The sequence below is a fragment of the Hyaloscypha bicolor genome (assembly GCF_002865645.1).
Source record: "Hyaloscypha bicolor E unplaced genomic scaffold K444scaffold_15, whole genome shotgun sequence".
NCBI classification, from domain to species: Eukaryota; Fungi; Ascomycota; class Leotiomycetes; order Helotiales; family Hyaloscyphaceae; genus Hyaloscypha; species Hyaloscypha bicolor.
The window spans coordinates 739,645-763,071 of NW_020194517.1; the positions used below are offsets into that span (position 1 = coordinate 739,645).

The 23,427-nt window shown below is 47.6% G+C and overlaps 7 protein-coding genes across 7 annotated transcripts; 3 read left to right on the forward strand and 4 right to left on the reverse strand.

Moving 5' to 3' along the window:
* The first annotated feature begins 3,465 nt into the window (after window positions 1–3,465).
* Window positions 3,466–5,270, forward strand: K444DRAFT_607408 (DUF159-domain-containing protein). Its single transcript, XM_024879168.1, has 3 exons — window positions 3,466–3,694; window positions 3,742–4,270; window positions 4,322–5,270. The coding sequence occupies exons 1-3, from the start codon at window positions 3,668–3,670 to the stop codon at window positions 5,023–5,025; spliced, it is 1,260 nt and encodes a 419-aa protein (XP_024742894.1). The 5' UTR covers window positions 3,466–3,667; the 3' UTR covers window positions 5,026–5,270.
* Window positions 5,258–9,256, reverse strand: K444DRAFT_639984 (glycoside hydrolase family 5 protein; the record flags this gene model as incomplete). The annotated part of the gene is made up of 9 exons (XM_024884445.1): window positions 5,258–5,334; window positions 5,390–5,454; window positions 5,508–5,636; window positions 5,762–5,887; window positions 6,002–6,053; window positions 6,105–6,614; window positions 6,663–6,716; window positions 8,621–8,728; window positions 9,238–9,256. The coding sequence occupies 9 exons, from the start codon at window positions 9,254–9,256 to the stop codon at window positions 5,258–5,260; spliced, it is 1,140 nt and encodes a 379-aa protein (XP_024742895.1).
* A 1,281-nt stretch (window positions 9,257–10,537) lies between these two features.
* Window positions 10,538–12,054, reverse strand: K444DRAFT_607410 (arad-like aldolase/epimerase). The gene is made up of 4 exons (XM_024879169.1): window positions 11,873–12,054; window positions 11,418–11,662; window positions 11,113–11,367; window positions 10,538–11,059 (listed from the first exon to the last, which is right to left on the reverse strand). Exons 1-4 carry the CDS (start codon window positions 12,009–12,011, stop codon window positions 10,751–10,753), a joined length of 948 nt encoding a protein of 315 aa, XP_024742896.1. The 5' UTR covers window positions 12,012–12,054; the 3' UTR covers window positions 10,538–10,750.
* A 3,261-nt stretch (window positions 12,055–15,315) lies between these two features.
* Window positions 15,316–16,126, reverse strand: K444DRAFT_701475 (uncharacterized protein; the record flags this gene model as incomplete). The annotated part of the gene is made up of 2 exons (XM_024888032.1): window positions 15,881–16,126; window positions 15,316–15,744 (listed from the first exon to the last, which is right to left on the reverse strand). Exons 1-2 carry the CDS (start codon window positions 16,118–16,120, stop codon window positions 15,316–15,318), a joined length of 669 nt encoding a protein of 222 aa, XP_024742897.1. The 5' UTR covers window positions 16,121–16,126.
* Window positions 16,127–16,955: 829 nt separating this feature from the next.
* Window positions 16,956–19,704, forward strand: K444DRAFT_649935 (acyl-CoA oxidase). Its single transcript, XM_024885607.1, has 6 exons — window positions 16,956–17,502; window positions 17,555–17,650; window positions 17,705–17,739; window positions 17,830–18,104; window positions 18,205–18,845; window positions 18,894–19,704. The coding sequence occupies exons 1-6, from the start codon at window positions 17,140–17,142 to the stop codon at window positions 19,581–19,583; spliced, it is 2,100 nt and encodes a 699-aa protein (XP_024742898.1). The 5' UTR covers window positions 16,956–17,139; the 3' UTR covers window positions 19,584–19,704.
* A 274-nt stretch (window positions 19,705–19,978) lies between these two features.
* K444DRAFT_517587 (general substrate transporter) lies at window positions 19,979–21,728 on the forward strand (the record flags this gene model as incomplete). Its single annotated transcript, XM_024873788.1, has 3 exons — window positions 19,979–20,156; window positions 20,208–21,016; window positions 21,069–21,728. 3 exons carry the CDS (start codon window positions 19,979–19,981, stop codon window positions 21,726–21,728), a joined length of 1,647 nt encoding a protein of 548 aa, XP_024742899.1.
* Window positions 21,729–22,092: 364 nt separating this feature from the next.
* K444DRAFT_159770 (uncharacterized protein) lies at window positions 22,093–23,286 on the reverse strand. The gene has a single exon (XM_024870657.1). It carries the CDS (start codon window positions 22,804–22,806, stop codon window positions 22,174–22,176), a length of 633 nt encoding a protein of 210 aa, XP_024742900.1. The 5' UTR covers window positions 22,807–23,286; the 3' UTR covers window positions 22,093–22,173.
* Window positions 23,287–23,427: the final 141 nt, after the last annotated feature.

The following is a 23,427-nucleotide window of genomic DNA, read 5'->3' on the forward strand; positions in this document are numbered from 1 at the left end:
TGGATGGTATTGCAAAACTATTTTTGGGAAGATCGCAACCATCCTGCTTTCTATCTGGAAGTCATCTCAAGTGCCATAAATCAACCACACTTTGCGAGTACAACATATTATCTCTCTAAATGCTCACGCTGAACACGAAGCTCACTGATGGGCTCGTTGCAATTGTCTTTATCTGCCTGCTACGAGTTGGACGGAGTGAAGGTTAGTTCAGTCCGGGTCGTTGAGGTTATATGCTTATCTAGACCAGCTCCCCATAGCTCCACCACGACCGAACTTTCTGCCGTCTAACTGGGCAGCCAATGTGGACACTGTACAGTTGAGGGAATCGGCACCACTAACCAATGATGACCTGATATAATCACAACGTAATCTTACATGGCAACAGCGATATACATTGTCATCAGTGATACTAGATCTACAATCGGATCTTCAATCAACTACACCAACACTATAACAGCACTAATTGATTCAAGCGCCTGTCTTAATTCATGGGAAGTATGTAGCGGACAAACTTTTTATACCTTCAATACCATCTCTGGAGTGGATTCTTCGTGAGCCAGTATCCTCTTTGTCTGCTGCCTGAGACTGATTACAACAGTATCTAGTCTTCTTCTAACGCACACGAACACATTCATTGCAGAGCAAATGATTTCTAAGATTTGGAAATCCACGGTAAAAATTACGAGACAGCCATAATGCCAACTACTATCTGCGGTTACGATGCGGCCGTGACTCTCCCAGAGGTCACGTATTACTATACTTATACCGCATCGCTCAACTGGACATCTAGTAGATCCCTGTTGGAGGATGGTGACAAGAGTGTTGAACTAGGCCCATTTGTGAGAGGCTCGGATTCATCTGCGTCCTATTTCATGACTTGGGCTAGGTTAGGGTCACGTCCAGGTCCCTGCAGTATGATAATGGATGGATACGCAACAGCCAAGATTGGAGTTACAGCATTGACCACCAACAGACCCTGGTTATGAAACCGGCTTTAATGGAAATATACGGCGGAGGACGGCACGGCTATCAGTCATTGGCATCAGAGACACCAAGATGCGAACTTGCAAGTCCCCTGCTGCGCTACCTCCCACCTCGGCCGAAGGGTGGCACACCTCTCTCGACATACTTCTCGAGAGAAATGGTCACTGAGTAAGTAGCATGTTTCTGTCACCGTTTCGAAGTACTGGATAGTTCCAGAGGAAGTACACCTTGAGTGTGACACTGCCTCACTAGCTGCCAGATAGGCTCAATCTTGTCTTCTATAAAGTCGTATCGGACATTGTAAATGAATCTAGAGAAGAAAAAGTTCTAATTACCGCACAAGACACCCATCAGTCAATATCGAACCCAGTCAGAAGATGACCCTCGCCTATTTCACTCCTAACACTTCAAACTTTTGACCCCCCTGCCTCAAGAAAAGCTCTCTTTTTAAATGTAGATAGGTATTTAATAGCATATCAATGCATTCCTTTTGCTGTTCCTATCATAATTATCCTTCTCCAATGAGATTTCGTGAGGTGACGTAAATGAAATGAACAAGAGGTTGTCGCCCCTCAGGATTTACCCCGCGGAACAGGGGGCAGGGAATAAATAGAGTTCCGTTGCACGTCGCATTTTAAAGCCATAATAGTCTAAATTCCTTCAGTATCAAATCGAAGCATTTTTCTTCCGCCACGAGTACTTTTCGCGGTCTGAATCCATGAAAATGACTTCAGGCTCAAATCACATTTGCGCATACTTGATCAGCCGACTTCTCATCACAACAATTTTGGAACTCGTCGCATTTCTTTAATCTTATTACTAAAGCTAAGTGGACGGGGAACTGTGAAAGGACCGCAGAAGAGATGCAGTTGACCAGATCAGGCATTTCCAAGCCAAAAACCTGCCCACCCAAGACAGAAATTCATGCGATTCAGCCACCGTTCCTACACCCCACTGAGATCACCGTATTTCCAGCCTTGAACAAGCCCATTCTTGTTGCCTTACACTGGAGCCCAAGTCACCATCATTGACCCATTGGCTGCGATAAGAATGCATGGCATCACAGATGGGATGTTAATGCGTAGTATGGCCGCCCCAATTCCCATTGTTTCTGCAAGGATTGCCTCTTGGGCTGTGCTGGCCATGCGAGCACCTGTTGGAGCTCGGGTATCATTCAAAAAATTATGAAGCGGGGGATTGCTTGACTGGTGACCGGTTTGTGATCCTCTGTCGGCGGAGATCGGTTGGTTGGGCACAGCTCGACTGAAGTCGCGGATAAAATGCGTCTGCTGAGCTGTGCCATTGGGGTTGAAAGCCTGACTTGTGCCCAGGTGTTGCTGGAGATTGGAAGCATGTAAGGGTCGTCGAAGAGTTCCCGCAGAAGGTCCAGCTGGGAAGGATGGTTGCTGATGAAATTCTAGGTCAGAACACTACTCAGTGACGGAACGAGACGAGCAAAGCCAAACCTTGGACATCTTGAAATGCTTTAAAAAAAAGACTTCAACTTTCGCAGACTTGAGCTCAAAAGACTGGTAGTGCGAAATCTCGTTATACCCAAAGAATATCTTCAGTTATGAATGAAGTTATGCTCAAAAATTAGTTCGAGAAACTTGAATGACTTGTATCAGCACATGGGGAGCACCTTCTAAAAAGATTTTGAACGGAATTTATACTTCTCTGTGGGTAGCAGACCCATAAACCAACATCGCGAACTCAATTGACAGAGTTCTGTTCTGAAAATTGAATTCCGAGAAACCAGATCCGAGATCTAGGAAAGCAGACCAACATATCTAAAAATAGACTTCTGATTGAAAGGGGACAAGAGGGCTGATAGAACTGAATAAGCATCTGGGAACATATTTCCGTTGTTTCAATAAGCGCCCGAGTTGGGCGAAGATGTTTACGTGCTATGTTGAGTCTATCTTGAGATAAGCTGGTCAAGACCGTGCAGGACAATTGACTCCAAACGCCCCCTCGAAACACTTGCCTGAGGATGATGAACTTCAATGTCAGCAGCTGAAGTAATTTGATGACTTTATCATCAATCAAATGCACACTGGCAGCTAGACTTAACCAATGAAGCGCAAAAACACTTTGAACAGGTAATTTTGATGAGCTCCCAAGAACATCCGCGCTGGCGTGTAAGATTTGGAAGACCGCAAGAGATACTGAAGTGGGCCACCCAAAGACCCTGAAACTTTCGGAGGCTTCGCATGGCGCGCCATCCAACTTGGTCGAGATATATTTAGATGTTGGTCCTGCTGGATCGACGCTTTTCTGCAGTGTCGACGTGGTGGGTGAACATGGAAGAACATTGGTGGTGTGTGGCGCTTATGCCATTTTGAAACAAGGGCAGGTCAGCAACAAAGGTAGGTTCTGATTGGACAGGGGTGTTGGAAAGTTTATGGGTCACAGGTATCTCGAAAACTCATTTCTTGTATTCGATTTCCTGGAAATCAGAATCTGGTTTTGGGTCAGGTTCAACACTTAACGCGAAGTCATGTGATCTCACGGTTACACGAGCCGCTTCCTGTGACGACACGCGACCTGCAGCTGGACAGAGCCCTCTGAATGTCACTCAGCGAAGTCTTCAAATCTGGGGAGATTACAATTTTCAGTTCACACCTGAAATAGAGGTCACCACTCCAGTTCCGTTTAGATCAAGAATGTGACGGCCTCCAAGATGTGTGGAAGATACGCGCTTGCTTGGGTATGGATACGTCCTCTGCACATGGGGTCGCAGCTAACAGCCTGCAGCGGGCCTCCCAAGTTAGGGCCTACCTTGAAAATGAGCATATGCCGATTTATGAGGCTCCAAATGACGAAGGTGATGGGGCTCCGCGACAAAGCTACAATTTCGCTCCTGGATATTATGGCATTGTCTACCGTGCAGACACACCTGATTGGGGCGCAGGACCTCGGCATCATAAGAAGGGGGAGGGAGAGTCTGAAGAGCAACCTCCAGCAGAGGTTGAAGAGGGGGCAGCTGAGCCACAGGAAGTCCGATACAAGCTACAGTCCATGAAGTGGGGTCTTATCCCGTTCTGGACGAAGCGCAACCCTGATTACGGATCCATGATGAAGACAATAAACTGCCGAGGCGACTCGTTGATCGAAAACAAGGGCATGTGGACGACAATGAAGCAAAAAAAGCGATGCATAGTCCTGGCTCAAGGATTCTATGAATGGTTGAAGAAAGGGAAGGACAAGATCCCTCATTTTGTGAAGCGAAAGGACGGCAAATTGATGTGTTTTGCTGGTCTATGGGATTGTGTTCAATATGAAGGTCTAGCTCCTACCGCTTCTCTGATGAATGTCGCTGACTGCTGGTCTGCAGGCTCAGACGAAAAGCATTACACTTACACCGTTATTACGACCGATTCGAATAAGCAACTCAAGTTTCTTCACGACCGAATGCCTGTCATATTTGAAAATAGCTCGGAAGAGCTTCGGACTTGGCTAGATCCGAATCGCTTAACTTGGTCGAAGGAACTACAAAGTTTGCTGAAACCATTCCAAGGAGAATTAGAGGTGTATCCCGTCAGCAAGGAAGTTGGAAAAGTTGGCAACAATTCTCCTAATTTCATCATTCCCGTCGCAAGCAGCAAGAACAAGTCGAACATTGCAAATTTTTTTGCGAAGAGCGCTTTGAAAGATACCTCAAAGCTTGGGGTCACAGCCAAGACTTCGAAATTAGTCGAATCCAAGAGCGAGAGCGCCCAGAAGGAGACGAAGGAGACGCCAATCAAAGCCGAGGACGAGGATCGTAAAACCGTCAACCACTCTGGATCCGAAGATAATGCCCCTCTACCTGCTCCAAAAGAGGAAGCCAAACAGGGAATCAAACGAGAGTTGGATGTCCCAGACGAGGAGTCACTAAAGAAAGTAGCAAAAACATCCGCCAGTCCATTTAAAGCGTCCTCTCCTCCCAAGCCAGCCCGCAAGACAAGAAGTGCCACAAGCAATAATACAGCAAGTCCTTCTAAAACTTCGGGAAAGGACAAGGGCAGTCAGAAGATAACGAATTTCTTTGGGAGATAAGTGGCAGGTGGCGTTCATGTCAGATACCAGAATCGGAGTTTGGCGTCCAGTGGTGTTGTCTCATAACTGTGGGTGAAGCCTTCATCAATGGTGGCAAATGTTTATTACGCAATTAGTTGGAAGAAACATGACCGGACCATCATGTATATTTACAAATGAACGGTAAGTATATACAGTGCGTCAAGCGAGAAAACCATGCGCTTTATTTGCAATTTCCAGCCGTCGGCCAAATTTATCGTGCTAAGCAAGACTTTACAAGTGAAGTATCTTGCATATTTGTTCCGCTCCCAGTTGGGGTCTCCGTGAGAACTGTTTCATATCGTTAACTATAATCTGGCAAGTAGGGCCTTCAAGAAATGCTGACCATATGTCGAGTCGAATGAGCCTGCGGACCACCCAATGTAGCCCAGGTAGACGTCAGAATTTGCACTAAATAAATTGTTTAGCATCGGTTCATCGCAAACGTTAGAAGGAGGCTGTACTTGATGAATGCTATTTGTGTACACAACAGCTTCTGGCACGACGCTACATTGCCACCGCCTGTCTCCGAATTCAAAGCCATTCTCTTGTTTGTTCGAAGCCATGCAGCAAGGGGCTGGAAGGCATCGGCACTTGAACAAATCAGCCACATGTTACTTTATGGGGAAAGGGAAAAGGGAGCCGAGAGCTGTGACATCATCCCGCTAGCTAGTTTAATAGGGACCTCGGGGCATGGAGAAAGAAATAGGTTCTTTACACATTGTCTTTCGTGCATTCCGGGTGTGTTCCACTGTTATCACTATCCAAGTATTTGTGTACGTCGAAGACGAGGTTTGTGGTAGTGCCACCTGGGTTCGTGACATTAAGCAAAGCTGGGCCCGATCTGCCATGGAATCAGTATGGTTATTCCCTAATTTTCAAAACAGCAAGCTCAGAAGCTTGGTGGCTCCTGAGAAGCTCTCGGCCTCTGAGTTTTCACAAGTATCGAAAGTCTTACCCATTCGAGATAAATGCTCCAGCCGAAGTGTAGTCATTTCCTGGCAAGAGAACTTAAGATCCATTAGATTGTGTGTTATCACTGCGGATCTACGAGTACTTACTTAACTGGGTAGTTGCGCCAGCTCCTCGGATTGCGTTGACGACAAGTTGGACGGTAGCAGCCCACTTGGTAATGTCTACCTCGTGAGGTTCGTTCATTACGCCAAATATGATATTGCCAGTTCTCTTGTATTTTGTCGCAAGTTGCGTCCATAAGTTAACAAACTGGTCATTTGTGGGCCCTGATCCTTGACCTATAATCTGTCCATTCCAGCGTGCGTAGTTGTGAACGTCAATAACACAGCTTGCACCGGTGGCTAAACATGCTTGAACAAGTTGATCGTATTTTGCGAGGTTCCCTGAATCAAGGGTTCCTCCTAGCTTGTTATTGACCAGATACTGCCATCCAACTGGAAGTCTGAAGATGTTCATGTTGTCGTTCGTGGCAAAGTGTTGCATCTGAGCTTCCCCATCTGGTCCATTCAGTGCCCTTACAGGAGGGTATACTTTCGAAATATTTTGGCTTCCATCAGTCAGACACCCGAAGTCGAAGCCTGCAATGTTCACTCCAACTGACAACTTGTTAGCGTAACGTTATGTCAGAAGTGTTGATAGCTCACCAAATTTGACCTTGCCAGTTCCGCTTGGGGCAGGAGGCGCAGCGGTTGATGCTACTGTTTGCACGTCAGCATTAGCTTTTATGACCCGGTCCAGTGACTGTCGGAGTTCGAGAGGTGTAGCCAACCAGTACTGCTTACCATCAATGTTACCAGGCAAAGCAAGTGCCCCACTGGAAAGCAAAATGCATGAGAATACGAAAAGCCTCATTTTGAATTTCAAGATGCCCTGGATTTAGTCCTAGAAAAAGAGATCATAAACCGCGAGTACAGGAGCAGCCCCTATAATTATATAGGCTCCATCATGGAGGAGAACTCAATTCGAAACCACAAACTCCCCCACGATTCCCCCTAAAGAAGTGAGTGCTCTTTGACATTAAGTGGCTGTCGGGCCGAGGAGACTTCAGGGCCAAAATACAGTAGGGCTTGAATGTTCTCCGAAAGCTCAAACCTCGTGACATCCAAAGTCAGTGGAAGCATAGACTCAACTATTGCAAATTGTCTTGTTTACAGTGATAAGCAACACATCTGGCTCTAAACAATGTTGACATCCTACCAAGCGGCGCGGATGGCCGTATGGGGATGCGTTCGTCTGACGAAATCGATCAATATCCTACCATCTTAAGATAGGGTCATGTGCTGATGGTGATCCGAATAGAGAAACATCGGGCAATTTTTTTCCGGTGTCAATCTCCATGTTTAAACCACGCATGTGGTTGTGGTTTCAAACGTCATGGGTATTAATCCGGAACGCCTTGCCAAGTTGGGGGGGTACTCAGGGGTAAACGGTCGGCAGCTTGAATCTGAATCTTTGGAATGCAACGACTTGCATGAGCGATTTGAAGTGTCATCTTTACCGAGATCTCGTTGGAGGAATAAATGTCCCTCGACTGATCCCAGTACACTCCTTAATGCCCTTAGTTAGTAATTCCAGCATGGCTCCTTGGACGCCGTATCCGTCGGCAGCTGTGCCCCGTGGAACACCTTGTTCAAGTGAACCTGTCCTGTTTCATGGTGCCGTTTGTGTACTGACTTAGCCCAATTTATGTTTTATGTTTGATTGTACGGCTCCGTTCCCGGAGGTTGTTGTTTCGGTCAGAGAGGTTCAGGGCAAAACCGGGCCAAAACTACTAAATACTGGGCTGCATCTGCTTCTATTTGATTCTGACTGACCATGAAGTGTATGGCTTCAATTTTTTATTTCCGCAACGAAGTCACGATGTGACATAATCGCCTTGTCCCGATGTTCAACCCAAGAAGGCCAGGAACGGAAGTATCCCATGCTGCCTGGGACAATCAGGAAGGTACCCCACATGTATGTTTTGGTGACTAATTCTCGCCAATATAACCACGATATTACGGAGAATCCCCGTCTGCCAAGACCTTCAGAATTGATTTTCACTATCATAAAACATCGTTCCAGAGTTCCACCATCTTAGGGTAGTATGGCTGCTCGCAAAATCAGAAAGGCGGGTAGGCATTTAAATGCGCCCATATATGATTTGTAGCTAGTAACTCCATTGTCCGCGACGCTATATTCCCAATTCGAGACAGCAGCAGCGCAGTCCCTGTCCGGACGATCATTAAACCACGAAAGTCCCAACAACAGGTGGTGATGCCCCAGCAGCGCTTAATGTTCTTATATTTTCGAGGAAGGTGCCTATCAGGCGGACTTTCGAGGCAGTGTCACTAGATTCGGATCAGCATGGTTCTCGATCGAGCACAGTATGAAACTCACGGCCAGATAAATATTGGTACATTAACAACATTGGCAGCCGCAGTCGCCATGGCTCCAATAAGGGAAGATATGGCTGACGTAGAAATCTCAGATTCCTAATTTGGATTCGTGTACAAAGAAGCGCTTGGGAATGGATTTACAACTGCAGCTGCGGTGATACCACCAGGAATGGCTGTATCCGTTAGACTACCATCCACGGGAGTGGTCGATGTGGGTTTACTACCATAATTTTGGGCCGAGACTGGCAAGAATTGGTTGTAATAATCGTTGCTACAAGTGCACGTATATCCTGAAATGCATTCAGTTGACACCTGATATTGAAGCCCGCCACCTGAATGATCGCAATTTTCGGGACAGGGAGCTTTTGAAGTCTGATGGGTATGACTTCGTCTACACGGGTCGAAACATCGCCAGTTTGCCGGACACTCCGACCAACCTAAGATGACATCTCGACCGAGATTTTTTGCAAGAGATTTTCAGTACATGCCCTTGGGCAGGAACAATGGAATGCTTACTGGGGGACTTGATGCCAAATGCGAGTAAGTTAAACCAGGTCCGCGATCAGGGAACGGGTCAGTGGAACGCGCTCAAAGCTATGCATATATGGGGAAATTTCATGATGTTATTTTATTGACTCAAAAGCCCATCTACGGAAGGAGATTCCGAAATGAGGTACGCGAGCAACGTTCTGATGGGCCGCACGGCAGGGAGCTACTTATTGGAGACTTTCTCCAGTTTTGAGAACTAGCTTCTGTCTGTATATTTCACGAGATGATGTATATTCCGCCCGAGGATTTCGCCAGATTGCTATAAAATGGTAGAAAATTTCTCGCTACACACGAGACGGTTCAACAATCATGTACAACGCAGCGAGGCGGAGAGCCGCTCTCAAGATAGAATATATTGAGATTCGTAAGCCAAGATGCCGCCTAAGTTACAGCAGCGAGGTGACTAAATAAATCACTTTTGTAGGTAGGAAATTTTTGACCCGCTCCGTATTTTGTCTGAAGATGTATAAAGAGGGTTGCTGGCTAGAACTAAAGCCGGAATCGCTCTTTGCCAGGCTTGGGGCTAATCCTTTCATAGGAATCTTGCGTAGCGGGGCTGCTCAAAATGGCTTGCAACATGATCTGGTGATGGTTAGTACAATGAGATAGAGATCTGAGCTAACGGGGCAGGCGCCGGTTGGATATATTAGCATAATAAGGAAGGATGAGATTGTGGTCGACAATCTATCCGTCGATTAGCCGACCTTGATGGCCGAGGGTCTGAGAAATTCAGGGGTAAATTTAAGCGAGGAGCCTCGGCTGGCTTTCAATGCCACAGCTGCCCAGCCTGCGGCCATTCTCTCTTGCCCCAGGCTGATCCCCCGCGATTCTCAGATGCGAAAGTTCTTTGCATCGATCAATAGATTGCGAGATGCAATCAATCATGCATTTTGCGAAGACATGCAAGTATTTGCAATCGCCTCAGACAAAGCTTGCTGACACAAACTACACCGTTCCTGGCCCAGCAGTGCTGTCATGCTAGATTCCTTCACTCTTGCAGAAAATGGAAAGAATGAGGGTGGCATGTAAGGGATAGTGAGCAACACCGCGGCACAGCGGTGTCTATAAAAGCAGTAATAGCCTGGGTTGCATGACGCTAAATACGTATATATATCTGCTGCCTTGGCGTGTCTCATCACAGTGGCCGCATAGGCACGTATATCCTGACCTTTCATAGCGTCATCTTGTGTGTAAACGTCCACGGATAGCTTCTTCATCGCTGTCGGTACAGAGTCCTTAAACCGGTCGATGAGAGCTTTAGCCCACACGTCAATGCCCTCTGGCGCAAAGCGAATTGCGAGTCGAGTAGTCTCTTCGATTTCCTCCGTATACCAGCGCTGTGTTATACCTCGCAGGCAAGAGTGCAGATTCCCACGGACAATTGCCTCTCTTCCTTCTCACGCATTAAATTTAAAAGAATCAACGAAGAGATAGACGTTCTTCCATACGGTGGCTTTTCCCTTGGTATTCGTAGTCAATGTCTTCCAGGGTCGTTGGTTCGAAAAACCTGATGTCTTCCGGCGACCAACGCATAGAGACCCCGCTGGCGTTGACTTGGTTGAAATCGTTACCAAATCCGAAGGCAAGTAGGGGTGGTTTGGGGTTCTTGTTTGTTTGAGGGAAAGGGGTGAATATTTTGGGAGAGTTTCCACGCATGTCAGGAGACGAGAAATCTTGCCTTCCTCGCAGCTCTACCATCTCTTGCTCAAAGCTGAGCTCCAAGAAGTCTAAAACCCTTCAACTTCAGGCTCCCGAGGAGACCAATGCTAAATTGAGGTTTCATTTACAGCGGTAAGAAAAGGACTTTACTCTCCATGATCAATCTTCATGTTCTCAACTCCGCGCTCAATAACCCCTGGTCCAGCCATTGCAAACTCGTAGTCCAGGTCCGGTTGCGCTTCACGATAGAGTATGTTCTTCTCGCTGCTCATCTTGAAGTTGTATGCAGCCTCTTCATCTGTAACGATGTGCTTTACCAGCGCAGGATTCCCTGCACGAGCTGCCTCGACGGTCAATTGAATGGCACACCCTCGATCCAAGAGCCCGAAGAGGAAGCCAGCTTCGTCGACGGTACTACCTGTAGACAGGAGGCCGTGGTTGAGAAGGATTGCAGTCTAAGATGTCAACATATGATGATGAGGAAAGTTCAGGAGGAAGGTACGATTACCTTATTTTTCGGACCCAACGCTTGAGCGATATTTCTCCCTTCCTCAGCAGCGAACACGATACCGCCGTAAGAATTGTAAACAGCAATGGAGTTGTGAAGAAGGCAAATATCCTGGTTCAGCATATCCAATCCCTTTGCAAACACCGACCAAGTTCGGCCTGCATCGGTGTGAGCGTGGCAGACTGCGTGAACGTCGGGACGAGCTTTGTGGATTTCAGAGTGTATCAAGAAGCCTGCAGCATTTGCAGGTTTGGACTATCATACCCTCAGTAAAAGATACCAAATCGATTTTCCGAGAAACGAACCTTGTTTCCTCCCACCACTTTGCCGGTGTTGACATCAAGACAGATCAAATCCCCAGCTGTCATGAGACCGAAATGTTTTCCAAGAGGATTCATCCAAATATAGTGCTCAAACTCAGGATCTCGCACGGAGATGTGACCGGACTGGCCTTCTGTGAAGCCTTTCCGAGAGAAGTCTCGGAATACCGCCGCGGTATGAATCAAAATGTGCTTTCGATGTTCCTCATGAGTCGAAAATTCCGGAATGCCTGTACAAGAGAATTATGAGTATGTCTTCCCTCAAATGAGAATATACAGCATTCCATGGATTTCTCATGATCTGATCTGTGGTACAACAAGAAAGAGGCAATGTGAAAAGATGTTGCTTGGCACGAAGTATTGGAGCTCTTCGAACGGGATTGCTATGAACACAGCATCTATCAAATTTGCATCGAAGATAAAGGGGAAAACTTTCTCACCAGCCTGGACTATGGGACCGTGACTGATTGCTTCCAGCGGAGTCTTCTCCTCAGCCCCATGGATGTGCTTTTCAACCTGTGCCTCTTTCGCCACCCCCACTCGCGGTACCACGATCTCTGATGTTGCCGAAGGAGCCATCTCTGCAGGAGTGACTAACGAATTTGCAGAAGAGGTAGAAGACGAGGTAGCGGTATCACTTGATGAATTGGAAAATTTGCAAACAGTCTCTGTAGAAGAATGTAATACAATACTTATTAAGCTTTAAAGGGCGTGGATGGTGCTGGGAAGGGCGCAATGCAGAATAGCGGGGTCCAAGAATGGGGTGGAGCCGCCAAATGCGGGTTTTTCCTTTTGGCTATCGTATGCTCACCAAATACGGAGAATGGAGCGGACAATTCCGTTCGAGTGATAAAGAAACCATTCGATGGGTTTCAAAACGTTCAGTCAAGCAAGGCTGGTCGATCAGGGGGGATATCATACAATCTTGGTACCTACCTAACGACTCCCCTAATACTCCGAAATAGTCACCCTTCGGAAGTGCTACAGAGACCCGAGTCGAAATGACGGTCACTATGAGCGCCCAAATGGTCGCTCCCAGAACACTCTTATCCCGGAGAATTCTCAAAGTGTCATCCTGAATCCAGATCGACTGGTCGAACACCAAGAACCGGCTTCTGGTATTTCTCAACCCAGCAAGCATGTTCAAAGCTATTCTTGGGACCAAATGTGGGTCGACTTGCATGCTGGAAACTAGCATCGTTTCCCTTGATCATCTCATGAGAATGGCGGATTCGGTCAACCATTTGTAAAGATCGATTTCCACGTAATGAAACAGGTTCCGGCCCGTTTCTCCTATCTCTGAATCTACATCTTGTTCCCAGGGACGGAGGTTGCGAGCGTGTCTCTTGTGTAGAATCACACAAAGTCCTTATACACTGCAACCATCGTTGATATTCCAAGCCACCAGACAAGAGCTTCGAATATTCTCCACCACCGACTTGCTCGGGATAGTGTGACGACGATGACAATGATGAATCCGAAGGCATTGTGAGTGACATCCATAGTAAGGACGAAGAATACTGGAGGCTTGTTTCCATTGCAAATTGACCAGCGGATGAAGTTTGGAGGTGATTGGCCTCGAAGCGTAGCTTCTGCAATCGTAGCACCTGGTTGAAGAGTAGACGGATGGGTTGTATGCTGGAGAGCATGAAGGCAAAGGGCTCGATCTTTGTGGGGAAAGGTTCAATTCTCGGTGTGTGTTGAAAGCAAGGTAATGACGCATTACTCGGTTGACCCCTTCTCTCATGGGCTGAATCGTGACTGTTACTGGTCAGTAAGGTATTGCCTCCCAAGAATTGCTTCCCACACAGGGTTGCTATTTTAAGCCAGTCTGCGGAGACACGGAGGCGTTAATTATGGTCTCTGGTATCAACGGTGCCACGGCTCTTTCATTCTTTATATCACCACACACATGGCTCTCCAGGCTCATGTCTTGCTCGTCGCCGAACAATGCACCATCTTTGATGTTACAGCCTATTTCCATCATGGTGGCAACAGCTTCCCTTCTGGCCTTCTTATTTTCCTTTTCATTTCTGTTCCCTTTGACAAGTCCGAGACTTCGGTGCTGACTGGAACCATTCCGGAGAAAGAACCTTCTCCTTTTCTGGCAATGCCTCGAAGCGGCGGACGTAGCTCTCTGTACCACAGAAAGAACTGATGATTTTCTGCATTGTGTTCCACATAAACCAGATAACTCATGAAATTATTCAGGGAGCGGGTCTAACACGATTACCAGCAGGGAACCAACTTCTCCGGGTCATTGAGGTGTACCGGAAGGGCTTTGTTGTTTAGAACCTCACCAAAAGATTACCCCTTTGGAATCACCCGCTCGGACTCCAAGAACAGTTAGAATTCCTCCCAGCTTTGGAGTGCTCGAAGTACTTACTTTTAGCTCTATCAACATATCTCGCTCATTCAGTGGCATTGGTAGGGCCAGTGGGAGGGTTGAGGTAATCTGGTCGACGATAGAAAAGAATGGACATATCGACGGTACATTTTTCAATGGTTCTCAAAAAGCAATCAACAATAAAAAAAATAAAAACCAATGTCTGGGATAAAGAGCAGAGAGGCCATATGGAAAGGAAGGAAATCTCGGTCGCGCTGTGAAGCAGCTGGAAGATGCACGTCAACCAAGGTCGGAGGTACGTTTGTATATCTCAGAAGGCCAAAGAATGCCTGGTGATGACCTGAGAAGAGGCTACTGGTTGGAGTTTAATAGTTCTGGCTCTTCTCAAATGTAGCTATTGGTTAGCTCTGGGCCGGGGCCGTTGAGAGGCAAGTGTCATTTCTCGAACAGCATTGGTCTTTCAAAATGGTGATCGTCAGTCCCAACTAACTATAGTTCAGGACTCAAGCTCCTGGCTCAGCCTTGATGTCAAAACGAGCCAGTGGGGAAGTGTTCTTTGCAATTTTGGCCCCAGCCAGAATGCCGTTTCCAGGTATTCGGTGAAGACTTCTTCAAGATGTGAAGCTCGTTAGTCTTCAAAATGGCATTTCTACAACAAACCAGCACACCTTGGTGCTGCAAATTGTAAGAAAATTGTTCATGTCTTTGCTAGTCTCACCGGACGCGTGGGTGACGCCAGTTATTTACCGGATCCAAGTTTTTCTTGGTGTTTAGGCCGGAGCTAGTTTTGCGGAAGAGATTTTCGACTCAGGTAAATTACTCTCCCCCCTAATTAAATGTAACAGTGGGTCAAAGTGCAGGGGTTTTTTTGTACGGCAACTTGGACCGTGCCAGGCTGGTTCTGCGGGGACCCACTATTACATTTATTTAGGGGGGGGGAGTAACGGAATGACCAACTACCGAGAGCTAATAGCCACGTGAAAATTAGTTGTGCTCTAAGAACGTGGACCTTAAATGGAAATTTCCGTCGACATTATCCTGGGGAATGTTTCTCAGGGTTTGCTACTAGTCTCTAGGATGCCTGGGTGAGTGCTTGTACTCCTCCACTGCCACTGCTCCGTGGAGGCATGGTACAGTTATTAAAATGTCTGCCACCAAGCATACCTAATTGTGAAAGTCAGGGGTGTAATTTCTCATCTGACCTCCGACTGATGTCGTGTTCAGAATTGCTTAAAGAGTGTAGAAGCGATGGCCAGCGTCATTTCCCCCAAGATTACCAGGATATCACGAAATTTCATCAGAGGTTAGAGCTTCGATAGTCGCAGTGGTAGGTACGGGGCAGGAAGGAAAGGGTTCTCTCCACGACTCATGCGTTCCTGGAATCCTATCAAGTGATCCTTTGAATACTTGGTGCATGTAAATGGTTCTTCGTGATTACGAGTGGGAGTAATTTCGATTTCCTCCGCTGTCTGTAAAGGTTTGATAATGGGGCAAGCTCGGTTGATTCCTAGCACGGCTCAAATCCAATCAGTTTCATCAACGGATTCCCATCAATACTGCTACAAGTACCAGGAACCACCCAGACGAGTACGGAACGAACAAAGTTGACATTACTGAGCCTTGGGAACCTTTCTCGATCTGCGCCACCTCTCCCTCTTTAGTCACGGTGTATGTTGCTGCGGGTGCTTCAACCACTGTATTGGTGATCGTGATCGGCGTTACTTGCCCATTTATCATAGAAGAAGGAGAGATAGAAACTGGACCGGATGTTGCGGTTCCAGCATCGCTAGTTGTTGAATTGAGCGAGGTCCCAATGATGGAGGCGGTTGAAATATGTATGCATCCGTTCGGCGAACACAGGTCGTTCTTTGGACAACATCCACCACCAGTTTCGGCAGAACATTGAACAAGAGATGCTAGGCATTTCGGTGGGCGGGACTCGGAGGCTTGACACTCGAATTGTGACTTGGACGCATTGCAGCAGAAAATTCCCGACAGAGTAAACGATCCCACGTAACACACTGCCCAAGGTGGGCAACATATGTTCTGGCTCACCTGTCAGCGCGCCCACGATCAACGTATCCCAGGTGCCTCCACTCACAGGTTGCTCATATGTTTCGCAACTGCTCTGCTGATCCCCACAAACATAGTATGGTACATTGTGCTGTGGTGATCTTCTCTGTGGATCCACTTTCCAAACTTCCTGCCTCCTCAAAGGGAGAAACAAAGTGTCTGCGTAAAACTTGTCCTGTTCCTGACTCTCGTCCCTGACCTTCAGCCAGCCTTGACCTCCGAATTCCCGGTAGTATTGGTGTGCAACAAAAAGAAGGCAGATTGCCATAACGAGGACGACCACCCCTGCTAGACAGTAAATTAACCACCGGTAGCGAAAAAGCCCATCGCGAAAGCTAGAAGTACGAGAACTAGAGGAGGATCGAGAGAATCCCGGCTGAGGAGGTTGGGAAGTTGATTGCGGATTCATTGATGAATCGGTACTGATGGAAGAAGTGATGGATATTTTGGGCAACGAGCATCAGAGCGAACGAAACTTGATGAGAAAGATATATGAGACGTTCGAATGCCATCTAGGTACGGTAGGTTTGTGGACCTCCAAGAGGTGTGAAGGAGAGACACAAGGTCTGACGGTCGCTTGACATAATGAGAAGGAAGGCACGTAGATTGCGAACCCGCGAAGAAAGCGCATTTGGAAAGAGCGAGCAATATTATCGCTCCCAAGACAAACAACAGCATCATGAGACTTGACAACATGGAAAAAGCGATGCAGTGCACAAATTAGGGGAGAAGACAACTGCTCAAGCAATATTCCTTAATGCCTCCCTCGCCCGCGGGAGCCATCGTGTCCAACACCTAGGGTAGAGCGTGGATGAGAGCGCATCCTGATGGCTGAGAAATGATTCAGGGACGGCTTCTAATGATGTTGTTGTTGTTGACATAAGAGACGACAAGGATATTAAAAAGGGGCTCAGGGGGGTTGAAATGATTGGTCAATGCAGCGGCTTGCGAGCTCGAAGCATCTCAGCGGCCGAGCACCAATCCGGGTGCTCTCTTGCATCAAACCTGCAGTGACTCTCATCATTCTGACTTCAGATTGACTGCTCGGAAGCATACGGTGATGACTCTCTCAAGACGAATTGGCTGTGGCCCCTTCCACAACCAATTAGTCATCGAAACGGAAAGGCCGAGGTACGATGGCTAGCTTCTACGGCGGCCCATGCCGGATGCCCAAGAAGACTTGGAGGTCCATATACAGATGCTTGACGACCGAGGGCCGACGAAAGGAGGAAAAACATAAATATTCCGTGCTACGAACCATTGCCCATTAAAAATCAATCGATCAAAATGTCTCCAACTCCTCAATGGGTGAAAGATTTGAAGCCCTCTCCTCCCCAAGGCACTGACCTTCTCGCAGCGGAGCGAGAGAAGTCCAAGGTCGCTGTGGAGAAATTGTCCGAATTTCTCTTCACCAAGGAGGTACTGGAGCGTCAAGACCGTATCTTGAAGATCCTGCAAGCCGAGAAAGTCTTCGACAAATCCCAGAATTACTTCGATGGCCGCGTCGACCGATTCAAGGCCTCCCTGGCCCGGGCCAAGAGACTGAGGCAACTTCAAGTCAAGCATAATTGGGATCCAGAAGAATATATGTGTGCCAACGAGCTTATATCAGAGCCTACTCCATACGGGCTTCATGCGTCGATGTATTTGGTAGGTTTAAGACAATCCTATACGACCAATTGCTTACTCGCTTGCCCTCCAGACAACACTCCGAGACCAAGGTACGCCAGAACAGCACAAACTCTTCCTCGAACCCGCAGAGAATTACAAGGCGATTGGATGCTATGCACAGACCGAAGTAAACTTCCATTTTCTTGGTTAATCAAATAAACTAGCTAATAGTGCTCATTAGCTCGGTCATGGCAGCAATGTTCGTGGGTTGGAAACGTAGGTGTTAGGGGACGAAACCCATTCTCATTGTTTAACCCTCCTATGTTTTATCTAAATGAATAATTGTTGACTTTATCGTTAACCTAGGACCGCAACCTGGGACTTTAAAACCAAGTCATTCATCCTACACTCGCCCCATCTTACAGCTTCGAAATGGTGGATTGGTTCTCTTGGACGGACTGCAAATCATGCTGTCGTTATGGCACAGCTGATTATTGGCAACAAGCCCTTTGGCCCACATCCTTTCGTCTGTCAGATCAGAGACATGAAGACCCACGAACCCCTCGAAGGCGTTCACGTTGGAGATATCGGTCCTAAGTTTGGTTACAATACAATGGATAACGGATTTCTCCTTTTCAACCGTAAGTCGTTAGTTCCTCCGAGACCCATCTCCTCGCTCGCACGATACTACATCAAATCCTCTACTTTCAAACAGAGCTAATCCGCGAATCTGACTTTCAGACGTTCGAATTCCCCATGTCAATATGTTGGCACGGTTCTCTTCCGTTGATCCTGAGTCTGGCAAATACATCAGACCTTCTTCACCCTCTCTCATCTATGGCACTCTAACTTGGGTACGATCAACAATCGTGCTTCAGTCAGGTGGCGTCTTAGCGCGGGGTATTACGATCGCAACAAGATATGCAGCTGTCCGACGTCAATTCCAGGACCGAGATGCGCCTTCAGATGCACATGGTGAAAATCAAGTCCTCAATTACACCATAGTTCAATTCCGTTTGCTTCCTCTACTTGCAGCAACATTCGCTCTACACTTCACTGGAAAGGCTATGATGGCATTGTACCAAGAGAACCAGAAGAAGATGCAATCAGATGTTGGAAAAACCTCGGACATCAACAGGGGAGCTGGCCCAGAGGAGACACACTCCGGGAGCGATCTGCTTGCCGATCTTCATGCTACATCCTGCGGCCTCAAAGCTCTCGGTAGCACCACGGCAGCTGAAGGACTCGAAGTATGCCGAAGAGCCTGTGGTGGCCACGGCTATTCGAGTTTCGGAGGAATTGGCGCATGGTATGCGGATTATCTACCAACCACAACTTGGGAAGGTGATAATTATATGTTGACTCAACAGGTTGCTCGATATGTAGGCCTTGTGTTTATACTCAAAGATCCACTGCTGATTATCTTGTAGTTATTGAAATCCGCACGTGCTGTTCTGAAGGGCAATGCTCCAAACAACGATACGACTCGAATCTTCACCACCTTCCTTCAGAAACAAGATATGGGTGCTGCTCACGACGTTCTTGGTTCAGACAGCGATCTTGTGGATGCCTTCGCCTGGCGTACTTCTTTCTTGACATTCGAGGCTCTGAAACATCGAGACACTGAGAAAAACTCCTGGAACTCTTTGTTGGTTGATTTCTGGCGCCTTAGCACCGCTCACTCAGAATATCTTGTGGTCAAGAACTTCTACGATGCGCTCCAAAGTCAGAGTCTGCAATACGAGCTCGACCCCGCCACGATCGATGTTCTGCACAAGCTCTTCCGTCTCTATGCACTCAACACACTTGAGAAAGGCGCTTCCGAATTCTATTCCTCGGCTGCTGTCACCGTTCGCCAGATTCAGTTAGCAAGGACTAAGACTGTCATGAGACTGCTCGAGGAGGTCAGACCTCATGCTTTGAGACTTGTAGATGCTTGGAGATTCCCTGATTGGCAACTTGACTCTTCACTAGGTCGCAAGGATGGCAAAGTTTATGAGGATATGTTTTACCGGGCCAGTGAGCTCAATCCACTCAATGGGTTGACTGTTGATCCGTACCCGGATAGTGATGTGTTGATTAAGAAAGATGAGACGGCAAAATTTAGGAGCAAGTTGTAAATTGTAAATGGGGGCTTTGTATATATATATGTTGCTCCCCTGCTTGAATATGATTGGAAGGAAAAGTCTCAACTCAGCTCAGTCTTGGCTCTGGAACAGAATTCACATCTGCATCATTCCGTGACAAAGCCATGTTCAAAAATAAGAAACGTTCTGCAAGAGATAAGTGAAAGAAACTCACTGGAAGCGTGGAAGTAATAGTACTGTGACCCAAAGAGAAGTTGCGAGGCTGATAGAACCATCCAGCCTCGTCGGCTTCGCAACCGCCGACCATGAGATCCACTTTGACCCAAATGAACTCCATCGTCTTGACAACACACGATTGTACACCATGCATTAATGTCCTCCCGACCCCATTTACCACCGCCGCTACCAACTCAATAGCCCTTCACAGCATGGCTGACTCCGCAGACGAGCCGCTGATGCGGCATGAGCCGGAGAACGATGACGATCCAGCTGTTGCCGTTGACCTTTCCGATGTCTCTCTCCTCCTCGAGAAGAATCTGCGGCATCCAGGTCTATTCGTGTGGCTACTTACTTTCTCAGCGGGGATCAGTGGGCTGTTATTCGGATGTGGGTATCCCTCAACTACAAACAGAAGGAAATGACTGATGAAAATGGTAGACGACACTGGAGTCATTTCCGCGACCCTCGTCTCGATCAATAGCTCCCTCGGCCACCCATTGACGACTCTGGACAAGAGTCTTATAACTTCTGCGACGGCGCTGTTTGCATTGCTCGTCTCTCCCATCTCTGGCGTGCTGGCAGATAAGTTTGGAAGGAAGAGAGTTGTGCTGTTGGCGGATATTGCGTTTATCCTCGGTGCTTTAGTACAGACTGCCACCTCCTCTGTGGCGGGGATGATTGCTGGCCGATCGATCGTGGGACTTGCTGTTGGGGCGGGAAGTTTCGTGGCCCCGTTATATATTGCTGAACTTGCGCCAGCTCCGTTCAGAGGGAGACTGGTGACGCTAAATGTTTTATTTGTTACACTTGGACAGGTGGTGGCCTATATTGTCGGTTGGGTTTTTGCGGAATGGGGGAATGAGAATACGGGCTGGAGGTGGATGGTTGGTCTAGGGGCTTTGCCGGCTGCGGTCCAGTGTTTGGTTATGTTGATTATGCCAGAGACGCCGAGATGGCTTGTCCAAGTGGGACAACATGATGAGGCTAGGAGTGTTTTGAACAAGGTGTTTGGAGGTGGTATTGAGATACAGCGTATGGTTGATCATGTTCTGAGAGGGATTGAGAACGAAGTTCGAGAAGAGGAGGAAGCGAAGAGAGGGAGGCTGAGAGGTCAGAGTAAGAAGGGAAAATCAACTTGGCTTACTGGCTCGAAAGATAATTGGAAAGAGCTGTTCAGAATTGGTGGGAATAGAAGAGCATTGACTATTGCTTGCTTGCTGCAAGGTCTCCAGCAACTATGCGGTTTCGTAAGGAAGAGTGGCCTAGAGCAACTTGGTTTCAAGCTGACTGAACTTATAGAACTCCTTGATGTACTTCTCCGCCACCATCTTCACCATCCTGGGCTTCGAAAGCCCAACTCTAACCTCTCTCTCGGTGGCGCTGACGAACTTCCTCATGACTTGCGCCGCTCTGTTACTCATCGACCGTATTGGACGAAGGCGTATCCTCCTCTGGTCCATCCCAATCATGTCCATTGGCCTCCTTCTCTGCAGTTTTGGATTCCATTTCATCACCCTGCCCGCTGATCTTAACTCGAAGAATCCATCATCTTCTTCATCTGCACATGAAGAGATCCCGCTCTCAGAACGAACAGCTCCATTACTCGTCCTTGCAAGCGTAATGCTGTATGTCGGCGCCTATGCTCTCGGACTTGGGAACGTCCCTTGGATGCAGAGCGAGCTCTTCCCTCTCAATGTGCGCTCCCTTGGCTCGGGACTAAGTACGAGTACGAACTGGGGCGCAAATTTCGTTGTTGGGTTGACCTTCTTGCCAATGATGGAGTTCCTGACGCCTGCTTGGACATTTGTGATCTATGCCATTGTATGCGTAGCAGGATGGCTTTGCATCTGGCGTATATACCCCGAAACAAAGGGATTATCTTTGGAGGAGACGGGAACGTTGCTTGCGGATGGTTGGGGCGTGAGGGAAAGTTTGAGGAGAGCAGAGGAAAGGAGCTAGGCTGGTCGGCATGGCGATGGCCATGGAAATTTTTTAGAGAGAAGATATAAAGTCTTCCGACTTTTGGCCGAAACGCCAACACGCAATTCTCACAATTTTTGAGACGTTTTAAGCACCTCTTCCAACTCAAAAGGCCGATCTTGCCATCAACATCACAAGCACCTCTTTTGACACCAAGTTTGCAATATCTGCTCGCAACACTGGATGAGTGGACGAGGACAAGGAAGACGATTATCTGCCGGATCCTCCTGCTTTCAACGCCTGGACGTTCGCCCCACCACATTCACCACCACCACCACCACCACTGCCAATTGCGCTAAATAGTCTTTGCAAAGAAGAAAGATTAGCGGAGAGTAAGTGCTTATGTCTCGTTCCCCTTCTCTATCGTCTCTTTGAATATCTCCTGCCATGAGTTGCTTTCATCAGAGGTTCTTACTGCTGTCATTCAAGTCCATTGAACGGACGAAAGTAAACCAACCAGGGGGAAGACTCCAGTCAAAAGCACATCATTATCATTTATTAATCCTTTGTGTAGTTTCATAATGACTACTCCGGCAGACGAGACGACCCAAAGCCCACCCGAAACAACAGACGAAGACCAATTAATAGCCAATCTCATCCAAGCAGCCAATTTCTTGCAAGACCAAATCAATACAGTCGAGCAACTCCTCTCGTCCCGCCAAAGCATCGACCATCTCCTACCTCGACTCGTCGAGTTTGATAAGCTCTTGCGGGAAAGTCTGAAGGTTGCTCTGAAGACCTTGGAAATGGACGATAAGGAAATGGAGCGCTTTAGAAAGATCTTGCAACGGTCGAGGAAGTTGAGGGAGCGGGTTGGTGGGATGAATAGGAAGGCGAGGATGGGTGAGAACCTTTTGGAGGGGCTTTTTGCTTGTGGGGACCTTAGGAGGATGGTTTTGGGTGACCTGTTTTGTCGGGACTTTGAGGAGCTCTCATTGGGCATGCAAGGACATGGGGACGAGAATGAGGAGAAGACGGGTGGAAAGGGGGAGGGAATGGAGTAATGGGCGATATATGTGGATAAGGACCATACTGAATGTGAAGGAGTGGCATGCATAACGACAATGCACTTGGATAGATTAGAGAGACGAGAACAATGTAACCATGGACGATACCTGTGCTGTCAGTTCTCTTTCGTCCCTGATCTGAATTATGTGAGTGATAATAGCCTTACATTATTCTGCGCCCTCTTGAAATTGCTATGCGCATTTTGTGTATCAATATCCAAGCTCCTAGATTGCTCTCAGCTTTAGTTTTTGCTCACACTACTTCGAATCTCGTAATATCACATGGCAATCCTACTGTAATCCCTAGAAATAGCAATGGATTCTACAGGCTTGCAGGACGGACGTCGGCCTTTGAAAATGAAAAAAAGCCCATCTATCTCCTCTCACAGCCTTGCATCGGCATTCGGGCTCGGCCTGGAGAATTTTCAAGTCCTGGCAACCCCTGCACAACCCAGCCCTCGCTGAATTTGAGACGAGAGCTCCACCGTTTCCCGTTCAAGACGCCACCTCACAATACAGTATGACATCACTGTCAAGCGCAATAGCAATATCTCAGGCAAAGAAAGGACAATCTTTGATCTTCCCCGGGACAAGCTAGTGAAGGTAAGGTTAAAGGTTCTTAAGTCCAGAGCTATTGCCGACCAGCCCTGCGTTCGGACGTGGCCGAGCAG